General features: G+C 42.2%; 1 protein-coding gene across 1 annotated transcript in view; it reads left to right on the top strand.

Moving 5' to 3' along the window:
- Nucleotides 1-19,525, top strand: part of prkcea (protein kinase C, epsilon a) — a 264,352-nt gene that overhangs the window by 228,865 nt on the left and 15,962 nt on the right. The window contains exon 11 of the mRNA XM_039738392.1: nucleotides 9,510-9,664. Coding sequence (XP_039594326.1) covers nucleotides 9,510-9,664 — 155 coding nt within the window. The remainder of the gene's footprint in view (nucleotides 1-9,509; nucleotides 9,665-19,525) is intronic.

Raw genomic sequence — 19,525 nt, 5'->3', positions numbered from 1 at the left:
CACCTTGCAGAGATCTGTTTTCACTTTGACATTGAAGAGTTTATTTTTTTCCTGTTGATCACTGTCAGAATTGTCAAAATAAATCCACAGGGATTCAATTTTGTATAACATAAAATGTGAAAAGTTTCAAGGGGGTGAATACTTTTTAAAGGCTCAACGCCAGTAGAAAAACCTTAATTGTATGTATACAACACCTTTATATATAGGCAACACAACAGCTAGTGCTTCTTTCTTACAATAGCAGAGTAAGTCCTGGCCTGGCCGCTGTCTTTCTGTAGTTCTCCGCTCCTCCTCGTGTCCCACTTCCCTGTGCTGTGCAGTGGACTCTGGCCTGTCCACCGCACTGGAATAAGCGAGTTAGAAAATGGATAGACGGATGAGTCAGAGTTGAAGTGTTGCTTGCTGCCCACCATGCTGTGACAGTTTACAGAACTACAGTAAAATTGTCAGGATACGTTTGTTTTTATGCAAGTAGAGCTCCATTAATCTAATATGACTTGGTCATGTCTGGCTCAAAGTCACATGATGAGTCAGTCTGTGGGATCAAAAATGCTTTCCCTTCTAAGCAGCATTGCCTGGCTAACAAAAACTTTAAATTTCTGAAAGTAGCTGAACATCCTTCTTTGTGGCCATTCAGAAACCTGGTATTCATGGCCTCCCTGTGCACCTGACCCTAGAGTCTACAACTCGGCCTCCTGTTGGTTCAAGGTGACATCACTCCGAGTCACTGTGGTGGCTGCCCGAGAGCAGCTTTTACGTATGAGTAGCTTGTTACTACTTATAGGCATATAAAAATAATAATAATAAGTTGCATTAATGGAGTGCCTCTCACAAAGCCAAGGTCGCGTTACATATAGATGGGAAGGGAAAAAAAGATCACACAGAAGAGAAAAGTTTGTCAAAGAGGAAAGATTTGAGTTGAGATTTAAAGGTGGAGAAAGAGGAGCAATTCTCAGAGAGACTGAGGAAGAGAGTCTCAGAGTTGAGGGGCCATAACACTGAAGGACCTGCCTGCCTCCCAGGGTGGAGAGTCTGGTGCGCGAGGACCTGAGAGAGCGACGAGGAGTGTAAGGAGCTGAGTGAGGTAGAGCGGGGTTAGGTTATGTAGGGCTTTGAAGATGAGATGCAGCATCTTGAATTTAATCCTTGTTGGAACCGGTAACCAGTGAAGTTGGGAGAAAACAGCGGAGATGTGAGCAGAACGCCTTGCGTGGTGTGGAGTTCTGAATGTCCTGAAGCCTCTGTTTAGATTGTGCAGGGAGGCCAATGAAGAGGGAGTTACAGTGATCAACACGAGACATCGTGAAACAATGAACCAGAGGCTGAGCATCATTAAAGGACAGAAATGGACAGAGGTGACCAATTTTACGGAGATGATGGCATGAAATTTTGGACAGAGGCCTAATGTGTACCAGAAAATTAAGTGATGAATCAAGCAAAACACCAAGGTTTCTGACAAGTGGTCCATCAACAGAAACGGAGAAGTTAGATGTCTTAGAAAGTAGGGAGTTTGGGCCAACCAGTTAACACTCCAGCTTTATTGGCATTAAGTTTGAGAAAGTGATTTCCCATCCATAGCTTGAGATCAGTGAGTGTGCTGGGAGGCGAGTCTGTAAGGGAGTGTGTGCTAAGATATAACTGTACGTCGTCTGCATAGCAGTGGAAGTTAAGGCCATGTCCGCGAATAATCTGACCCAAAGGAAGGATATAAAGTAGAAAGAGTAACGGCCCAAGGACTGGACCCTGAGGGACACCACACGACACAGGTGAGGTGAAGGATGTACACAGGATTATGCCACATTACGTCACTCCCAGGGGCATTGTCTATACATCCGTCACCCTGAGCTAATTTATGTCTGTATGTTTGTTTGCCAGCAGACTTCTCTGTCCTTAAGTGCGACTGCTTTTAAATAAAACATCTTGCCAAGTAGAGTTCCTAGTCATAGAAAACGTCCACTTATAATCAAAGTGTACAACCACAAGAAATGATTTCATTTTGAAATAACAAGAATGTTATGTAATAATGAAATAAAGAAAGACAAAAGGCCCAAGGTTATGTAAACAAGTGTGCAAGACTGCGTCCCCAAGGAGTCAGAAACTCCGGAAGGATGTTCTGTGCATGGCAGGCGCGTCCCAGGTACAGCAACAGGCGAGCGTCAGTGGGAGCCGGACCACTTAGGATTATTTAATCAGATGTTTCCTTTGTGAGAAAGCGTCAGATAAATGACACTAGGAGTGCAGTTGTCTTAATACAAGAAGCAGTACAATGGAGTGACATATTTAACATAATGGCGCCATTTTTAGGTACTGCAGGTAATTCAAAAGAGAGGCACAAAGGCAGGAAAATGAAATGTGGCTTCTGATCAAATGCTTCACGTGACTGGCTGCTGAAGCTGACAGCCTTCTAATGCTGTGTGTGCAAATGGAAAAGAAAGAGGAGCCGAGTGCTGGCCCTTCGCTATCGGCAGATCTCTGTGCCTTTCTCAGAGCAGCAGAGGAGGATCTGGACAGTTTTAATTAGAAAGCAGGAAATGTTTATTCGTGTACGATTAGGGTGGGATAGTCTGTAATTCTAAGCACTTTTAAACAAACTATTTTAGCATCCTGTTTAAATTCAGTGTAAGGAGAGAACTGAGCTCATTTGTGAACAGTTATGTAACTGCTACATCTCACAAAGCTGCTGAGCGTTTGTTCAGATGACACATTGCTAACCACGTTTTGAGACGGGCGGCCTTGTGAAATATTAGTTAATCTCAGGCACTGCTTACTGGATGGACACTTTCATTCAGTGTTTCATGAATTAGACCAGTATGAGTTTTGCCGTTTGGTTGAGAATTTGTAAGTTAATCTCTTTGGCAGGCAAGATTTAGACTATTAAAGTATGGAACTGGTCTGGTCAGCAAAGGACAAAGGCTGATCTAGTCCATCGAGCTGAAACTTTAATGGATGGCAAAAGTCAAACTCTGGCCACAGTTGTTAGGACCTACAGTACTTAGTCACTGTCTCTTTACACAGAGTTGGGCCTGCTGCTCATCTTTTTTTTTTTGTAAAGCTCACTTCATTCTCCTTTCTTCTTACCTTTCTTTAACACACAAACCAGGCATCCATACTGTCAGAGAATTTGGCTTTCAGTAAACGGTATGGCATAGTTGTTAATGAAAAGCATTTGAAACCACCAAGCTGTGCACACCACCATGTGATTCTGGGAAAAATATTGAAACTTTATGAACTGACTGTAGTACCGTGGGGTGTTGTACCGTGTTAGCCATTATGGTCTGACTGTGAAATTATGCATCACTGTCAAGTTGTCTAGTACACTATGCAGTAGTGTGCACCTTTATAGGTGCTGGTCACCATCACCAGCTTTTGATTATTGGACACCATTTCTCTTTTCTTAGTCTATTAAAGGCAGTTACCACAAAACATGAACTCCAATTACTATAGAAAATAAATGAAATTCTCTGGGAAAGGATTAAATTGTATCCTACCATTTTGTAACTCATTTCCCCAGTTTAGGGTCACAAGGGGTGCCTGAAGTCTAAAGGCTGATTTATACTTTGTGACAGATAGGTGGCGCTATCGCTCCCTTGAACCCCTGTCCAAGACTCCAGACACCAGGAAAAAGTCCAAATGTTGTGTGGTCCGGCCGGGACGCCCAGGAGGACGAGAGGAGGGCTTGTGCCTCCTCCAGACCGCGAGGGGGCGTCCGTACTGGTTAGGTTGGGGGCCTCGGGTACAGGGTTTAGAAGCCCAACCCTGTAGGGACCCGAGGTCACCGCCAGGCGGCGCCCCGATGCCGGTTTATCCCGTGTGGTCCCTGGCCGGGGATGAAGCCCGGCCGGGACGCCCGGGAAGACCAGAGGAGGGCTTGTGCCTCCTCCAGACCGCAAGGGGGTGATCGCCCTGGTTGTATAGGGGGCCACGGGTAGAGGGCTTGGAAGCCCAACCCTGTAGGGGCCCGTGGCCACCGCCAGGCGGCGGCCTGGAGCCTGAGGAACCCTGGAGCCCAGCACTTCCGCCACACCAGGAAGTGCTGGGGGGAAGACTTATTGTGGGGCCCGGAGAGCTGCCGGTAGGACAGCCGGCAATTCCGCCACGCTGGGGCGTGGCCAAGGAGAGAATGCCGGAAACACCTGGTGCTCATCCGGGAGCACTATATAAGGGGCTGCCTCCCTTCAGTCGAGAGCGGAAGTCGGGTGGAAGAGGACGGAGCTAGCGGGAGGACTGGAGGCGGCCAGAAAAGAGAGAGAGGCATTGTAAGGCCTGAGAAGAGAAAGAGAGGCATTGTAAGGCCTGAGAAGAGAAAGAGAGGCATTGTAAGGCCTGGATTTGGGGAATTGGTGCAAGCGGCACTGGGGAGTTGAGTGCGGGATTTGTAAATACTGTAAATAAATGAGTGTGTGGTGAAAACAAAGATGTCTGTCTGCCTGTGTCCGGGTTCAAGTTCACAGTTGACTTTATTAATCTTCCACAGTGCACAAAGCACCCTCTCCTCCACTATGCTCATTAACAAACCAATCACAATAATAAACGCGTTGCCACCCTTCCACCCAGCTCAGCTCGCTGTCTGGGAGCTCCCACAGTCCTTTTATTCTCCCTGAACCAGAAGTGTTCCCAATCCCCTGTCCATGTGATTCTTTATCACTTCCAGGTTAGGTACAAGTCCTTTTCTTCACCCCGTCACTTCTGTCGTCGCCCTTCCTATGACACACTTCCGGGTTATAGGGCACATATTGAAAGCACTTTGAGCTACTGTTTGTATGAAAATGTGCTATATAAATAAATGTTGTTGTTGTTGTATATGACTCCCTGCAGCTCCCTCATGCGGCCACTGTGGTATCCATCAGGGCTGTGGATAAAAACTCCATTGTCCATGATTCCCTGCTGGTCTTCGGGGCACCTCCATACTGCAGGGAGGGCTCCATCTGGCGGCCTGGGGGTATTGGCTGGGATGACAAGCCAGCCATATACCACAACTTCTGCTTCAATCATATAGCATAGCTACAGTGGCATGCAAACATTTGGGCATCCTGCTTAAAATGTCTCTTACTGTGTGAGTAGTTAAGTGAGCAGAAGATGATCTGATCACCGAAAGGCACACAGTTAAAGATGACACATTTCTTTTCAACGTTTTATGCAAGATTAGTGTATTGTTTTTGTTTTGTACAAATGTACAGTGAAAAAAAGGAAAGGAGCACCAAGCAAGAGTTTGGGTACCCCAAGATATTTGAGGCCTCAGATCGTTTTTCCCCCAGGTGGTCTCAGACCTTCATTAGCTCGTTGTCTTGTTCACAGTCATCAGTAGGAAACCCCAAGTGATGTAAACTGCACAGCCGTATAAATTCTCGGACTCCTCAACCCTTAACTTAACCTAACGATCATCAGCCATGGGCTCCTCTAAGTAGCTGCCCAGCATTCTGAAAGTAAAACAATTGATGCTTACAAAGCAGGAGAAGGCGACAAGAAGACAGCAGGCAGTTAACAGGAATGGCGGAGATCAAGCTGAAGTCTGGAAGACCAAGAAAACTTTGTGAAAGTAACGCTTGCTGGATTACTAGAAAGACAAATAATAACCCATATTTGACTGCCAAAGACCTTCAGGAGGATTTAGCTGAGACTGGAGTGGTGGTCCACTGTTCTACTGGGCAGCAACACCGGCACAAGTATGACCTTCATGGTAGAGTCAGCAGAAGAAAACCTTTCCTGCGTCCAAGCCACAAAATTCAGTGCCTGAAGTTTGCAAATGAACAGCAAGCCTGATGCATTTTGGAAACAAGTCCTGTGGACTGATGAAGTCAAAGTAGAACATTTTGGCCACAAATGTAAAGGTTTGTTTAGAGAAAAAAGGGGGCTGAATTCCAAGAAGAGAACACAGACTCAGCGTAGCCTCCAGCTGTTAAGCATGATGGTGGATCGATCAGGCTTTGGGTTTGTGTTGCGGCCAGTGGCACAGCGTCATGTCATTGGCAGAGGGATGAATGGATTCAAATAAATACCAACAAACTCTGAAAGCAAACATCACACCATCTGTATAAAAGGTGGATGGGTCCTACAACAAGATAATGATCTGAAACACACCGCCAAATCTACAGTGGAATACCTCGAGAGGCGCAAGCTGACACTTTGCCATGGCCCTTCACAGTCCACCGGCCCAAACATCACTGAAAGTCGGTGGAGATCTCAGAAGAGCAGTGGAGGCAAAACGGCCCAAGAATCTTAAGAGCTTATTGCAGGGATGAATGGGCGAAAAATACCCCAAGTAAGAACCGAAAGACTCTTAGCTGGCCACAAAGACCATTTACAAGCTGTGATACTCACCAAAGGGGGTCTTACTAAGTGCTGACCAAACTTTTGTTTCCAGACCTTTTTATTTTTTTGCTATTTTGTACCTGTGAATAATGGGAATAAGAACGTAACCTTACTTAAAATGTAAAAGAAATGTGTCCTCTTTAACTTCATGCTTTTTAGTGATCAGTTCATCTTCTGCTCACTTAACTATTCACAGTAACAGACATTTTATCAACGGTGCCCAAACTTCTGCATGCCATTGAACGCAGTTTATGCCCGTGCCAGAATGTTAGTTGGCTGTTTGAATCACACAAGAAAAGTGAATGATACATTAAAATGCAGGCAGCTTTTGCCCCCCGTGGTCACTGCTACTCTTGCTACACATTTTCTTCTGTAGACGAACACATTTGTCCCTCTCATTTTTCTACTTATTCATACATTTGCTGACTTCCAAACTTAAGGACAAATAGAAATGCATTTCAGGCAATTCCTAGTTACCAAACTGGCCAATCAGAGTCGTCGGGGCCTGCGTTAGGGTCTGCATTGACACAAGATTTGTAAAAGGTGTGCGCCAGGCTACCCCATAGGTGACGGGGACTACAGCATAGGCTTGACGCAAAGGTATAAGTCAATCTTAAGATGCGTCACTGAGTGTCAGATGTGATGGCTGCCCATCGCAGGGCACATGCACTCATACTGGAAGAGCTGTGACTTAAGTAAATAGAAGTTAAATAAATAGAAAAAAACAAGCAGACAAGGACAGACCTGTATACTCCACAGATGTAGAGTCCAGGGCTAGAAATCCAAATCAGTCACCTGGAGCTGTGCAGAATTCACACAAATAAAAGTGACGCCCGAAACAAGGTTGAGACTCAAACATGCTGGTGGTGCAGTTGAGGCCACAAGTTTACCTACATCTTGGCTAAAATTCTTCAAACTCAAAATTCTTCAACTTCATACATATCAGGTTACCAAACGATTCATGTGTTAATTCAACAAGTGTATCTACTTAAGTTCCAAAAGAGTTTTTCTCTAAAATAATGATTAAGAGGCAGAATTATTTGGGCGTTTAAACACTATTTCAGAGTTTCAGTGGGTCAGAAGTTTACATAAACCAAGATGGCTGTCTTTCTAAACTGCATGGATGACTCCAGGAATTGATGTCATTACTTTAGCCGCTTCTGAGTTGCTAATTGTCATACTTATTGGTTAAATGAGATACCTTTGGCTGTCCGTAGGGCCTACCTGTGGTTAAGACACTGTGCAAATCAAAAAGAATGGAGTCAAGACCTTAGAAGAAGAATTGTGGATCTTAATAAGTCCAGTTTCTCCTTGTAAAGCCCATCTCAAAAAAGGTTCAAGGCACCACGGACAAGTGGTGGTATAAAGCTTGGGACCATACCTCCTTTTTGATATTCAAGAAGAAGACACAGATTAACTCCCAGGGATGAGCAACGTTTGTTTCGAAAGGTTCAACAAGACCCCAAGATAAAAACTAAGGAACTGGTGAAGGGCCCGGAGGCATCAGAAACAAAAGCATCTTCATCCACCCTTAGTAGAGAATGCCATGACCTGATTTTTCTAAACCAAGGAAGATGACATTACTTCAGAATTGACATAAACAAGATAGAGTCCAGTTTGAAGTTGCTCATCAGGACAGACGTAGCCTTTTAGAGAAGTGTTCTCTGGTCACATCAAACAAAATTTGAACTGTCTGACCATAATGATCAGCAATTTGTATTAAGAGTGAGGCTCTTAATCCAAAAAATTCCATCCCAACATGTTGGGGGGTGTTTTGTTGGGATGGGGATTGGTGCACTTCATAAAATAGACAGGGATCATGAAGAAGGAAATTCTGAAGCAACACCACCTCAATATATCGGCCAGAAAGCTAAAGCTTGGTCACATATGGGTCTTCCAGCAGAAAAGTAATCCCAAGCACACTTCAAATGTGGTAAAGAAATGGTTTACAGACAACAATGTGACGGTATTGGAGTGGCCATCACAAAGTAACCTCACCTGAAACCCATAAAACATCCGTGGACCGAACTGAAGAGGCTTGTCCAAGCAAGAAGGCCCATGAACTTGACTCGGTTACACCAGTGCCTTTGTGGGGAATGAGACAAAATTCAGGAAAAATATTGTGAGAAACTTGTGGAAGGAAATCCTAAGTGTTTGCTTCGGGTTAAACAATTTAAAGGCCCCTTCACTAAACACTACCTTAGGTGTATGTAAACTTTTAATACACTGAAGGTCTCTTATAGTGATTAAAAGCTGAAGTATATCTGTCTCTTATTCATTACTAGCCATCCCCCGCGGCTTCACCCACGTAGTAGTGAAACAGGGCAGCGAGGAGGGCACTGCCCAGCTCTCTACTCCTGACGTCCCGCTTCCCCCAGCCCTCGGCCCGCAGCCTGTCTTGGATTAGCACGAATATATCGGTCCTGCAAGCGAACTATGATTTTTAGCGCAATGAGAGAAATCGCTAAATCAACCGGAATGTTCAAGCAAATTATATAAAAAAAAAAAAGATCTAAATCCGTTAAGTAGTTCTCTCGGTCGCTAACTAAGCAGAGTTAAGGTTACGCCCAGAGACAAACGCATGAGTGTCCCAATGAGTCTGTCTTGGGATTCGCACTAATACATCAGTACTGTAAGCGAACTATGATACTTAGCAAGATAGAAAGTCGCAAAATCAACCGGAATGTTCAAGTAAATTATAGAAAGAAACCCGATCTAAGTAGTTCTCTCGTGAAAAACGGACAGACATATAAAACAGGTCTAAAAAAACTATAAGAAATTTTGCGCTTGTACTACGAAATTTTTGAAAACCGTTTCTTAGCGAGCACCTATGGGCCAAGGGTAACCTACATTCCAAATTTCAAGTCCCAAGTCCTCGTGGTTCGGGGGATTTTGTGATGAGTGAGTCAGTGGGATTTTGGAGAAAAACTCTTAAGGAATTGTAGTTGATACCAATCATTTCATGTGTTGTCAATTTATGTTACGTGGTATGGGTGAAGTTTGGGAATTTTGAATTTGAAAGTCTTTAGCCAAGGTGTATGTGAACCTGTGGCCTCAGTTGTAGACTTCTCTCCTCCTTAGGTAGCTCCACTATTCCCTGGTTCTCCTCGCGAACGTAAGCCTGCTTTATTCTTCTGAGGCCTGTTACCATTCTGCCCTCCACTCAGTCACGTCAGATCTCCATTCTCTTTTCTGCACAGGATCGACTCTTCTTTGTCATGGAGTACGTCAATGGAGGTGACCTCATGTTCCAAATCCAGCGTTCCCGCAAATTTGATGAAGCCCGATCCAGGTTTTATGCAGCAGAGGTTACGTCAGCTCTTATGTTTCTACACCAGAATGGAGTCATCTACAGGTTTGCCTAATTCTTTATATTATTAAATCTGCAGCACCATTTTCAGAATTGCTTTGCGCAGTTTAATTGTAAACATTCCTGCTGCTTTCAGGCTGTTATGTCATTTTATCCATTTATCATGCCCTTGTGTTTTATTTTTCTTACTAATTTATTTCCTTTTGACCCCTTCCTCCTGGGCAAGTCTCCAGCTCCCGGCAAAGCTACAAAAGAGAAGCTTTACACGGCAAATAGAAAGATAGGTTGAAATGTATTTTCCCATCTTTTACATTGCTGTTTGTCGTTATGGTCTTTTTGCCCATTTTTGTGTTTTAATCTTGTAATTCGAGTTAGTCCAACAGTATCATTTTACATTTAATTCATGATGATTTGAAGGTAAAGGCTGCATCACGACAACTGTCTAAGGTTTTCTGGTAGGCCTCAATTTAAAAATCAATTTTATTTTCTTTCCTGACTTTCTACCAAGTGCACTTTGCAAGAAGGGACTGCGACTCTCACTTCCATGCATTCCTTCCAAATGTTCTTCTTTCTCTTTGATCCAGGTGTGCTTGTGCTGTGCATGAAAGCCTCCGAGACTGCAGTTCTTTCATTTCCTTTAATGCTTTTCTATTCATTTGTTCAGATTCTTCTTGTTCTGAGCTGTTGTTTCACTGTCTTATCTTGGTTCTTTTGGGTTTCCTTTTTCTTCGAGTTATTTCTTGCCCTTCTAATTTCTTTTCCGATTCTATTCTGTTAAATGACCGCGTTTATTTGTTTGCGAGTGTGTATTGGATTTCTTCTTTTCATGTACTTCTGGTAGTTGCCTCTGTCCTGTCCTGTCTTGTCTTTCTTGACCTTTAATGCCACACTCTATTGTTCATTTATTTACATGTAGTTATTTTATCCTACATAATGTACAGTGCATTTAAAACGTATTCACTTCTCTCAGAAAAGTCTTCATATTTTATTGTTATACAACATTGAATCCAAGTGGATTTATTTTGACTTTTTAATATCACAGTGAAAACAGATCTCGGCAATGTGATCTAAATGAATTACACAGCTAAAGTACCAAACAGCTGAGCACATAAGTGTTTTCCCCCATCAAGTATTTCGTAGAAGCCGCCATGACAGCCTTGAGTCTGTGTGCACAGGTCTCTTCTCTTCTATCAGCTCTGCACATTTGGACACCGCCGTTTGCCTCTGTTCTTTTCAAGCTCTGTCACGTTGCATGTTGATTGTGAGTGAACGGCCTTTTTCAAGTCCAGTCACAAATTCTCAATTAGATTGAGCTCTGGACTCTGACTCGGCCATTCCAGGTCATTCACATTCTTGTCTTTAAGTTGTTCCTGTGTAGCTTTGGCTTCATGCTTTGGATCGTTGTCTTGTTTTTTAGGTTTCTTGCAGACTGCATCAGGTTTTCCTCCAGGATTTCCCCGTGTTTTGCTACATTCATTTTCCTCTCTACCCATGTAAGTCGTTTAGCCCGCTAGAGAGAAGCATCCCCACATCCACATTATGATGCTGCCACCACCAAGCTTCACGTTGGGGTTATCGTGCCCTTTCACAAGGCCCGATGTTTGGCTTACACCAAATATGGACTAAAAGCTCAAGACCCACATACAGTGACTTGGAAATTTTCTTGTCTCCATCACCTGACTTGTGCTTTTCATTCCTCTTTTCATGGAGCTGCTTGGATTGTTCTTCTGTCTTCATTCTGTAGGTTGGGCCACCACACTGACACACCACAAGTTGACATACAGACTACAGTCTACTGAAACCCCAGACAGGTGATCTTCATTAAACTCATTCTGGGACTTTTAAAAGCCAATGGGCTGCACCAGTGATGACTGAGGTGTGTCATATTAAAGGGAGTGAACGCTTATTTAGTGCTTTATATTTGTAATTCATTTAGACCTCTTTGCAGAGATCTGTTTGCAGCGGCCCGGTGCCGCTAAGATTCACACTGTCGAGAAGATGGTGATTTATTTATGGTGGAGATTCCAGGGACGCATATAGCCTTGGCCTGACCTTCTCGCACTCACAAACGGAGATAAAATGGCAAATAAAGAATGTATTAACACTAATAATGAAAACAACAATCCCATCCCAGTCCCTTTACGGTGATGTACAACAAACACGAAAACAAACCACAACAATAAACACTCACTATAAAGTCCGTGGGATATGTCAATAGATGAAATGTAATGATGAAGGTAAATAGTCCAGAGATCCACACATTGAATGGGAATGTAAAGATAGTCCTACCTGTAGTTCCTGAAATGGTGAAGACAGGTGGACGGGTTCAGGAGCGCTCCTTTCTTCGCAGGATGTCCATAAATCCCCAGACAGTCCTCAAGTGACAAGCAGTCAATCCAGTCCCCAACCAAGAAATGACCCAGGACAAAATGAATAAGCAGAGGTAATCCAACAGAAGACAGACAGACATGAACTTGAAACACAAAATACTTACTTTGTTTTTTTTTTTTTTTTCCTTTTGGTCACCGGCCCCTTTTTAAAAGCCGCGCTGACCTCCTTTGACCTCAACAGCACCTGCACCTTCAGCAGAAGACCAATCAGAGCCACTGCAAGGACTGCTGGGAGTTGAAGTTTTAATCTGTAGTAGCACTGCTACATGTTTTCACTTTAACATTTAGGAGATCTGTTGATCAGTGTAAAAAATCCAGATTAAATGCACTGTGATTCTTCCAAGGGGGTAAATACTTGACTAGGCACAAGGCACATGTATAAGATGTACAGTGGCTCACTGCTGCCCCCAGCTGGCCTGAATCTTACACTGCGCAAACACTTAGACTCAGATATTGTTTTGGCATTTGAGTGTATGCCGTTCTAAATATACTAACCCAAACTCTGTACTAGGGCTGCAACCAATGATTATTTTGGTAGTTGATTAATCGTTCAATTTATTTTTTGATTAGTCAGGATTATTTCATGCCTGACTATTTTGATGCCTGCGACCTGTGGTTGCACATACTGTTTTGGGCTCCAGTGCATGTCTTACCTCATCTGCTCACATCTGTCAATCTGTGAATGTCACCCTGATGTCTCTGCATTAACACGATTAAAATTAATAATAATCAAATTAAAATAACAACCACTGAAAGATATGAATTTGAAAATAATCAGATGTTTTTATATTAATGTGACCATCACAATAAAAAGAAATACATTAAACGATACAAACTAAAGTGCATTTAACTTAACCAAAAAATACATCGTTAAACCTGAAATGTTTTTCATATTTTAGTAATAAATGACAAAATGTAGACATAAACTATATAATGTGTAAAGCCTGAAGTGCAAAGATCAAATAAATACTTTCACAAAAGGTTCAAGGACGATAAAATAGCTTCCGTGGTGCGGCGGTAGGAATTGCTGACTTCTAATCAAGAGTTCCCCGTTTTGATCCTGCCTGCCTCGTATATTTACCGTTCTGAGTAGCGAGTTGCTCTTATTGTTAATATTATACAATAAACACATACATTTAATTTGCATCAATTTTATTCTCTTAGTCACAATCACGATACATACTACCGCCCCCCCAGAGATCTGACGCTGTTACTTTGTATCTGAAACTGGGAATAACTGTAGATGTGAGTGGTGTTTTGAGACAATCGAACTAGAAATTTTCTGATCTGGATGGACAAAAGCTGACACACAAATGCTGGCGAATCTGCCTTATTCGTATCTCATTGTCACTTGATTTTTTTTATTCAGTTTTATTGAGTGTTCCTGCTTTCGCTGAATTAGTATGCGCCTTATGGCGCGTGATGTCAAAGCCGCACTGACAAAAAAACAGAGACACAGGTATATATGATATTTGGAATTATTCATTTTATGACCTTATAGTACATTTCGGAAAACATTGTGGCATAGATGCAATATTATTCATATTCATTCGCGTACCTTTTTGTGGTTGTAATCAGTGACCGCATTTGTTTTTCCCCCCGATCTTGCCCAGTCTGCAATGGACTCCAGGACATGCAGAGGAAAGAATATTCCTCTGCAAGGCGAGCCATGAACGCTTTTCTTTTGTCAGTGGAGCACAAGCAACGTGAGCTTTCATTGCTGCCAGGTCAACTTGTTATAGCACAAGCAACCGGCCACCCGCATGCTGCTGCTAGCAATGAATAAGCTCACGCCTTCTGGTGTCAGCACGCAGCACCGGGGGAAAAAAAAGAAAGAGGCAAATTGTATGACCTGAATAGTACCAATTAGAAAACATCATCGCACTAATGCAATATTATTTGATAACGAGCAGATTGGGTGTAAATTTGTTACTTGTAAAAGTTAGCTTTTTTCACTTTTATTTTCTCAGTCTCGTTCACACTCTCCCTCCCCTCCTGAACTGACCCTAACTAACTAACTAACAGCGCCAACATAAATTCTCAATAGACGGTGACATCACAGCTCCAGGATGCTTGCGTTTCAGATGCTCATACATCGCGGTGGTGCTACCGTGAAAAGAAAGCTCCGCTTTGCATAATCTGCATTCAACTTTTTTTTCTTTTTCGGTGAAGTGCTCCCACACTTTAGAAAGTTTCTGTCTCAATTTTTTTCCATCTCCTCTATCCGACTCGCCATTGCAACCACGTTTATTTTCCTCTACATTCTTCTTCTCCTCAGACGTTTTTCGTTGGTAGGACTGTGTGCAGTCTTAACAAACAATAACAAACGATACTGCTCCCAGACGTTCATGCAGTGCATTGCAGTTCTTTGTGACTGGAGCCTCTATTGAAGGTTCTGTTTATGGCGCCTCGATAATAAAAAAATCCACATCGACGATTTTTGGTAGTCGATTACGTCGACTAATCGTTGCAGCCCTACTCTGTACATGACGAATTCTGAGTTTAAGTTCAGATTGTTTCATTACGCTTTCTTTGTTTTTACCGTAAGAAGTTGTACGTTAGAATCTTTAAAATTTCACACATCCATATTGGGTGGTATGCAGTGCATGTCAACTGGAGTCTTGTCTTGAAATGTTTGAACTCAAGGACATGAATGTTTGTCTCCAATTGGGTTATCAAAACGCTGCTTTGTGCTTTATATGCAAAGCAGACTGAACTTGTGTTTTGAATTATTCAGTGTTTTGTTGTTCTGTTATACTTTCTTAAGAATGAAACTGGACAACTGTAAATGGTCCGTGACAGAGGCCATTTCTCTTAATAATCCCCACCTTTGGCATTCCATGCACAGCTTGTGATCGCATGTGTCTGCGTGTTTTGGCTGCAGTTTTACATTTAATGCAAAGGGCAGATGGATTCTTAAGCACTGCAAGTCAGTAAAAGTCTGCAAAGGATTTTTCATCAGACCAATTGGGTTTATAAGTTATCTTATTTTTGAATTATTGATAGTGTTAATTGCCTGTATTTTCTTAATTAAGTGATGGACTATGCAGATTGATCCAAGCACACCCTTAGTTAGATGAGCAAAGTGCACAACGGAAAGCGTTATTTCTCTTGGTCATATGCTTGTGATGGCTGTCAGTGCTATGTGATTTGAATCTTCAGAATCTCCACTATTACAATTAACTTTAATAAAAGGATAAGTATCTGAGTGTCTGTCCGGTTGCAGTGTCTCCGTCATTCCAACAGATGGTGCATCACTAACACGTGTGGTAATAAAAAGCACTTCACCTGTCATTCCAATAGATGGTGAGTCACAAACAATAACACTGCTTTTACAACTCCCATACCAAATGGCATATAACAGACATAAGCATTGCATTTGTTATTACGACAGATGGCACATCACAGACATTTTTTTTTTTGCTACATATATTTGTGATATTACAACATCTGTTGGAATGACAAATGCAATGCATTTTATTACTACATGCATTACAAAATGCATTCCAGTAGATGGTGCACTGCAAATGTCACTGCTGAGGTATACGTTGATCTGTTTCTGGCTTGCTGTGTTTCCTTTTGGAGTAGGAACTTCCTGAAAGCATTTTGAACCCGGGAATCAATGATGCTTGTTAGTATGGTTCAGAGCTGTTCTACTGATGCCTGCCATGACATCTTGAATGCTCTTCAGTCGCTTGCCATTTCGCTTTCCTTGAGAAGCTTCATGAACAGCTGACTTGACTCTGAGCTCTCGCAAGTAGAACTTTTGGATTTTACTCCATAAGGTCATATTTGAAAAGTATTTCTGTCCCTAAAGAAAACACCCAGCTTTTTCGGAAGAGAAAAAAAAAAAAGCTCTTCAAAGCCAGCTGACTTTTATACTTAAATCTCCAGAGAGAGAGAACATTAGGACATCTTGTACTCTTGGAGCCTTCCTTTATCGGTTGGAAGTCACGTAAAAGAGCATTAAAATTCTTTTAATTTTTTTTCATGCCCTTCAAAAAACTTCACATTTAAAAGTAAACTAACAGCTGGACGGTGCCTGGCACATTATATAGGCAATCGTCAGCTCCTATCCAATTGATAATGTTACATCCTGCTATTGTAGTTAATAATAATATTAATAAAAGACTCTCTCAGATTAATCTTAGTACGTAATCATAACTTGCTAACATAACATAAATGTGCACTTGAGAAGCTCTTTTAAAAAGGACAGCACTGAAATCAGTGTGCAGACATTATAAACGATAACTGTTTTCACTTGCTGTAAATGGCAAAAAGGGATGTAGGCCTCAAAATAGCCAAAGTCAAAGGCTTCACCCCAAGTAGCCTGACCCCAAACTCAAACTGCAGGCTTCTGGGCCCGTAAAGATGCAAAATGGAGCTCAGTATTGAAGAGCTCAGAAATCTCTTTATATAAAATGCTAAGGCTTATCCGTCGGTCATGAACAAAACTCGTGAACCACTGGACCTTGATCTTGGTGTTATGTGAGAACTTGTAAAATGGCAACGTGTAACACAAATTGGAGGTGCAGGCTACCTAAGTGATGTCATTGGAGTTCAGGTCATTCTCTTGGCAAAGTGCGGTGGATAACAAGAGAAATATCTGCAGAGGCCGATTACATGATAGGAAGAAGAAGAAGAAGAATGACAGCACTGCCTTCTGCTATGAGGAACCTGCTGGTACTTGCAAACCTACTGGGGTGGGATCTGCCGAACGTGAGACAAAATGCAGAAACTGATTGATTATGTGGTAGGAAGAAGAAGAATGAGCGCTGCGGCCTTTGCAGAGCTATTGGGGTCTTTCTTGCTGCAAATTGCATAGGCAAAAAGATTGAGCAGGTGTCATGGCTGCTGACTGGGATACAATGACAGCTTCACCATCCGCTTCCCATCAAGCACCTGTGCACTACTAGAGCTAAAACCTTGATCTTGGGAGGACCAGAGGTCTCTGTAGCTTTAATAAATATTCGCAAAATGCCCTTCAAGGGAGAGAGAAAGCCATAAAACCTCTGGCTTGGAAGGACAAGGTCAATGAAAGGGAAAAATTAATTAACCTGCAAAGTCCAGTTCTGAAATCCAATAGAAAAATCGAAAAAGGCAGGAGCATAAAAATTGCAAAAAAACAAAGTACAACAGTTGTCAGCCTCTCTGAGTGGAGAGGTTTTAACAAACACTGTCGGCAATGAAGCTGTGAGGGAGTCGCTCTGACACACAAAGCTGGGCCTTCAGCAGTGATGTGATGGTGGTCCTACCCACATAAAACACAGACTATCCTACATGTGTACACAATATATAAATGTCAAATAAACCTAACAATATTAAGGAAAATGACATAAAACCTGCAAACACATAAAAAGTAATACTTCAAAATCAAAAATAGAAAGGAAAATAGCCAAACCTTGGCTGTAACATAACGATGAATGTGGGCTTTTGCCTGAAACCCCTTTGATTCAAAGCAATACAGGTTGACTACAGAGGGATAAATCCAACAAGATACTGCAGTGTTCAGCACAAATGACAAAGAGGTGGTGGGCTGCAGCGACCTCCTGCTTAAAATGCAGAAAATGAAGCGTGGTACAGGAAAGTGACATTCTTTCAGGCGGCTCATTAAAGGGACGTCTACAAGGTGCCGCTGCCCAATGTTTATTCCAAAAGAGCCTTCCAGCACTAGGAACACTCTGATGCAAACAAGATCTCACTAAAAGGAAATAGGCTGGCATGATCAGAATACTTTAAAAAGCACGCGTGGAATTTGCCCTGACTTGCCAACATGATCTGCAGTGGTGAGGTGCTGTCATTCCCCAAGGATTCCCTGTTTTTCTAGTGGTCTCTGCAAAAGGCAAGCAGATCTGCCTGTTGAAAATAATGGGGAAAAAAACCCCAAACAAACAAACCCTAAACTGATCATCTTGCCATCTTTACTTGTATTTGACCCTCAGTCCGAGATTCAAGTTCATAGGAGGACACCTTTGCTAACAATGTCTAGTTTTTGTTTGGTTTTTAATCAGATTTACACATGGGGGCCTGTTGGCACCTGCTGGATACTTCAGATTAGCATTTAGTCCTCATTCTGCTGCAAACAAGCCGGCAGTCTGCTGGGAAGTACACCCTCGCCAGCCATGGCACCCCACCCTGCTTAGACTCCACTGAATAGGACAAACTCTGGAAATGAACTTCCTGTTATTGATTTTCAGACCTTTTAGGCTGTGAGACTGTTTTTACTTGAAATGAGGAGAGGGCAGCTGATGAACGAATGGGTTTTACTTTAGGCGGTCGAGCACCGCAGTGGGTTTCGCTTGTTCCGAGATGGCGGTGCACGTCCACTTTTTTTATTATTGTATTAGTGGATGTGGAGTTCAGCCTGTCTGTGAAGTATATTGGAGGTTTTAACACGGGCTTTCATCCCGCCTGGCGTTTGCTATCCTTTATCAGAAGTCCATGTCAAGAATAATTCCAAAAAACACTTCAATCGTTCACATTGTTTAATTGCATAACATCATGTCAGTTTCTGATTTTTTTTTAATGAAATGTTATTATGAATTTCTGTTTCTTTTACCCTTTGGTTTTGGCTTTATTTTGTCAGCACAAGTACAAACTGTAACCATAGTTGAAACAAACTAAGATATCGTGATTTGTGAGCATGGTTTAGGATAAATACACATATTTCTACAGTATCCACCTTAATAAAATAAGTGTCTGTTTTGGGGTGTCAAATTGTCCAGGAATGGCATGTTAACTTCTATGGTTCCTAAATTATTAGCCTTGATTCACATGTACAGCCCATGACATCCAAATCAACCAATATGGCTAAGGCTTGTGACACTGGATTCAAAACAGAGCAAGGAAAAATCACTTCACAGGGTCCAGGGGGTCGCTGCCCCTGCACACTTCCCCTGAAAGGGCTACACAAATCAAACAGAGCCATGGAGGCTGCCTACCTCAGTTTACAAATGCCTTAACCAGGGTACAGAGAGATGCCTCTCACCGCTGAGCTAAATCACCTGCTTGTCCCCACGTCTTGCCCTGTGCTGCATTTAACTTTCTTTATAGCTTTTTACTAAACTCTTACTTAAATGCGCACAATTTAAAGTAAGGCTAGTTTTCACTTATAAGCCCTATAATATAGCTATACTCTTGGTCACACAGTTTATCCTTATGTAAAATAAAACACACAGATTAAGTATGATGAGTCCTATTTAATAAATTGTAAAACTCTATTACAGAGTCTTATCTGTGTGTCTGTCTGGATGCTATACATCTGTCATTCCAAAAGGTGGAGCATCACAAACATTTTTAGTAATAAAATGTATTGTATTTGTCATTCCAACAGATGGCACATCACAAACATTTAACTCTGCTTTTACAAATCCCATACCAAATAGCATATCACAGAGACATGCACTGCATAACACTGAGGTCTATGTTGATTACTTGGATTTCTGTCCATCTTAAATGGGTAGCATAACTAGTAACATATACAATTTTCTACAAGTTGAAGATTTTGTGCATGTTC

Source organism: Polypterus senegalus, chromosome 16 (genome assembly GCF_016835505.1).
Source record: "Polypterus senegalus isolate Bchr_013 chromosome 16, ASM1683550v1, whole genome shotgun sequence".
NCBI lineage: Eukaryota > Metazoa > Chordata > Cladistia > Polypteriformes > Polypteridae > Polypterus > Polypterus senegalus.
Note: the sequence above shows the minus strand (reverse complement) of the source record. Positions and strands in the feature narration are given on the sequence as shown.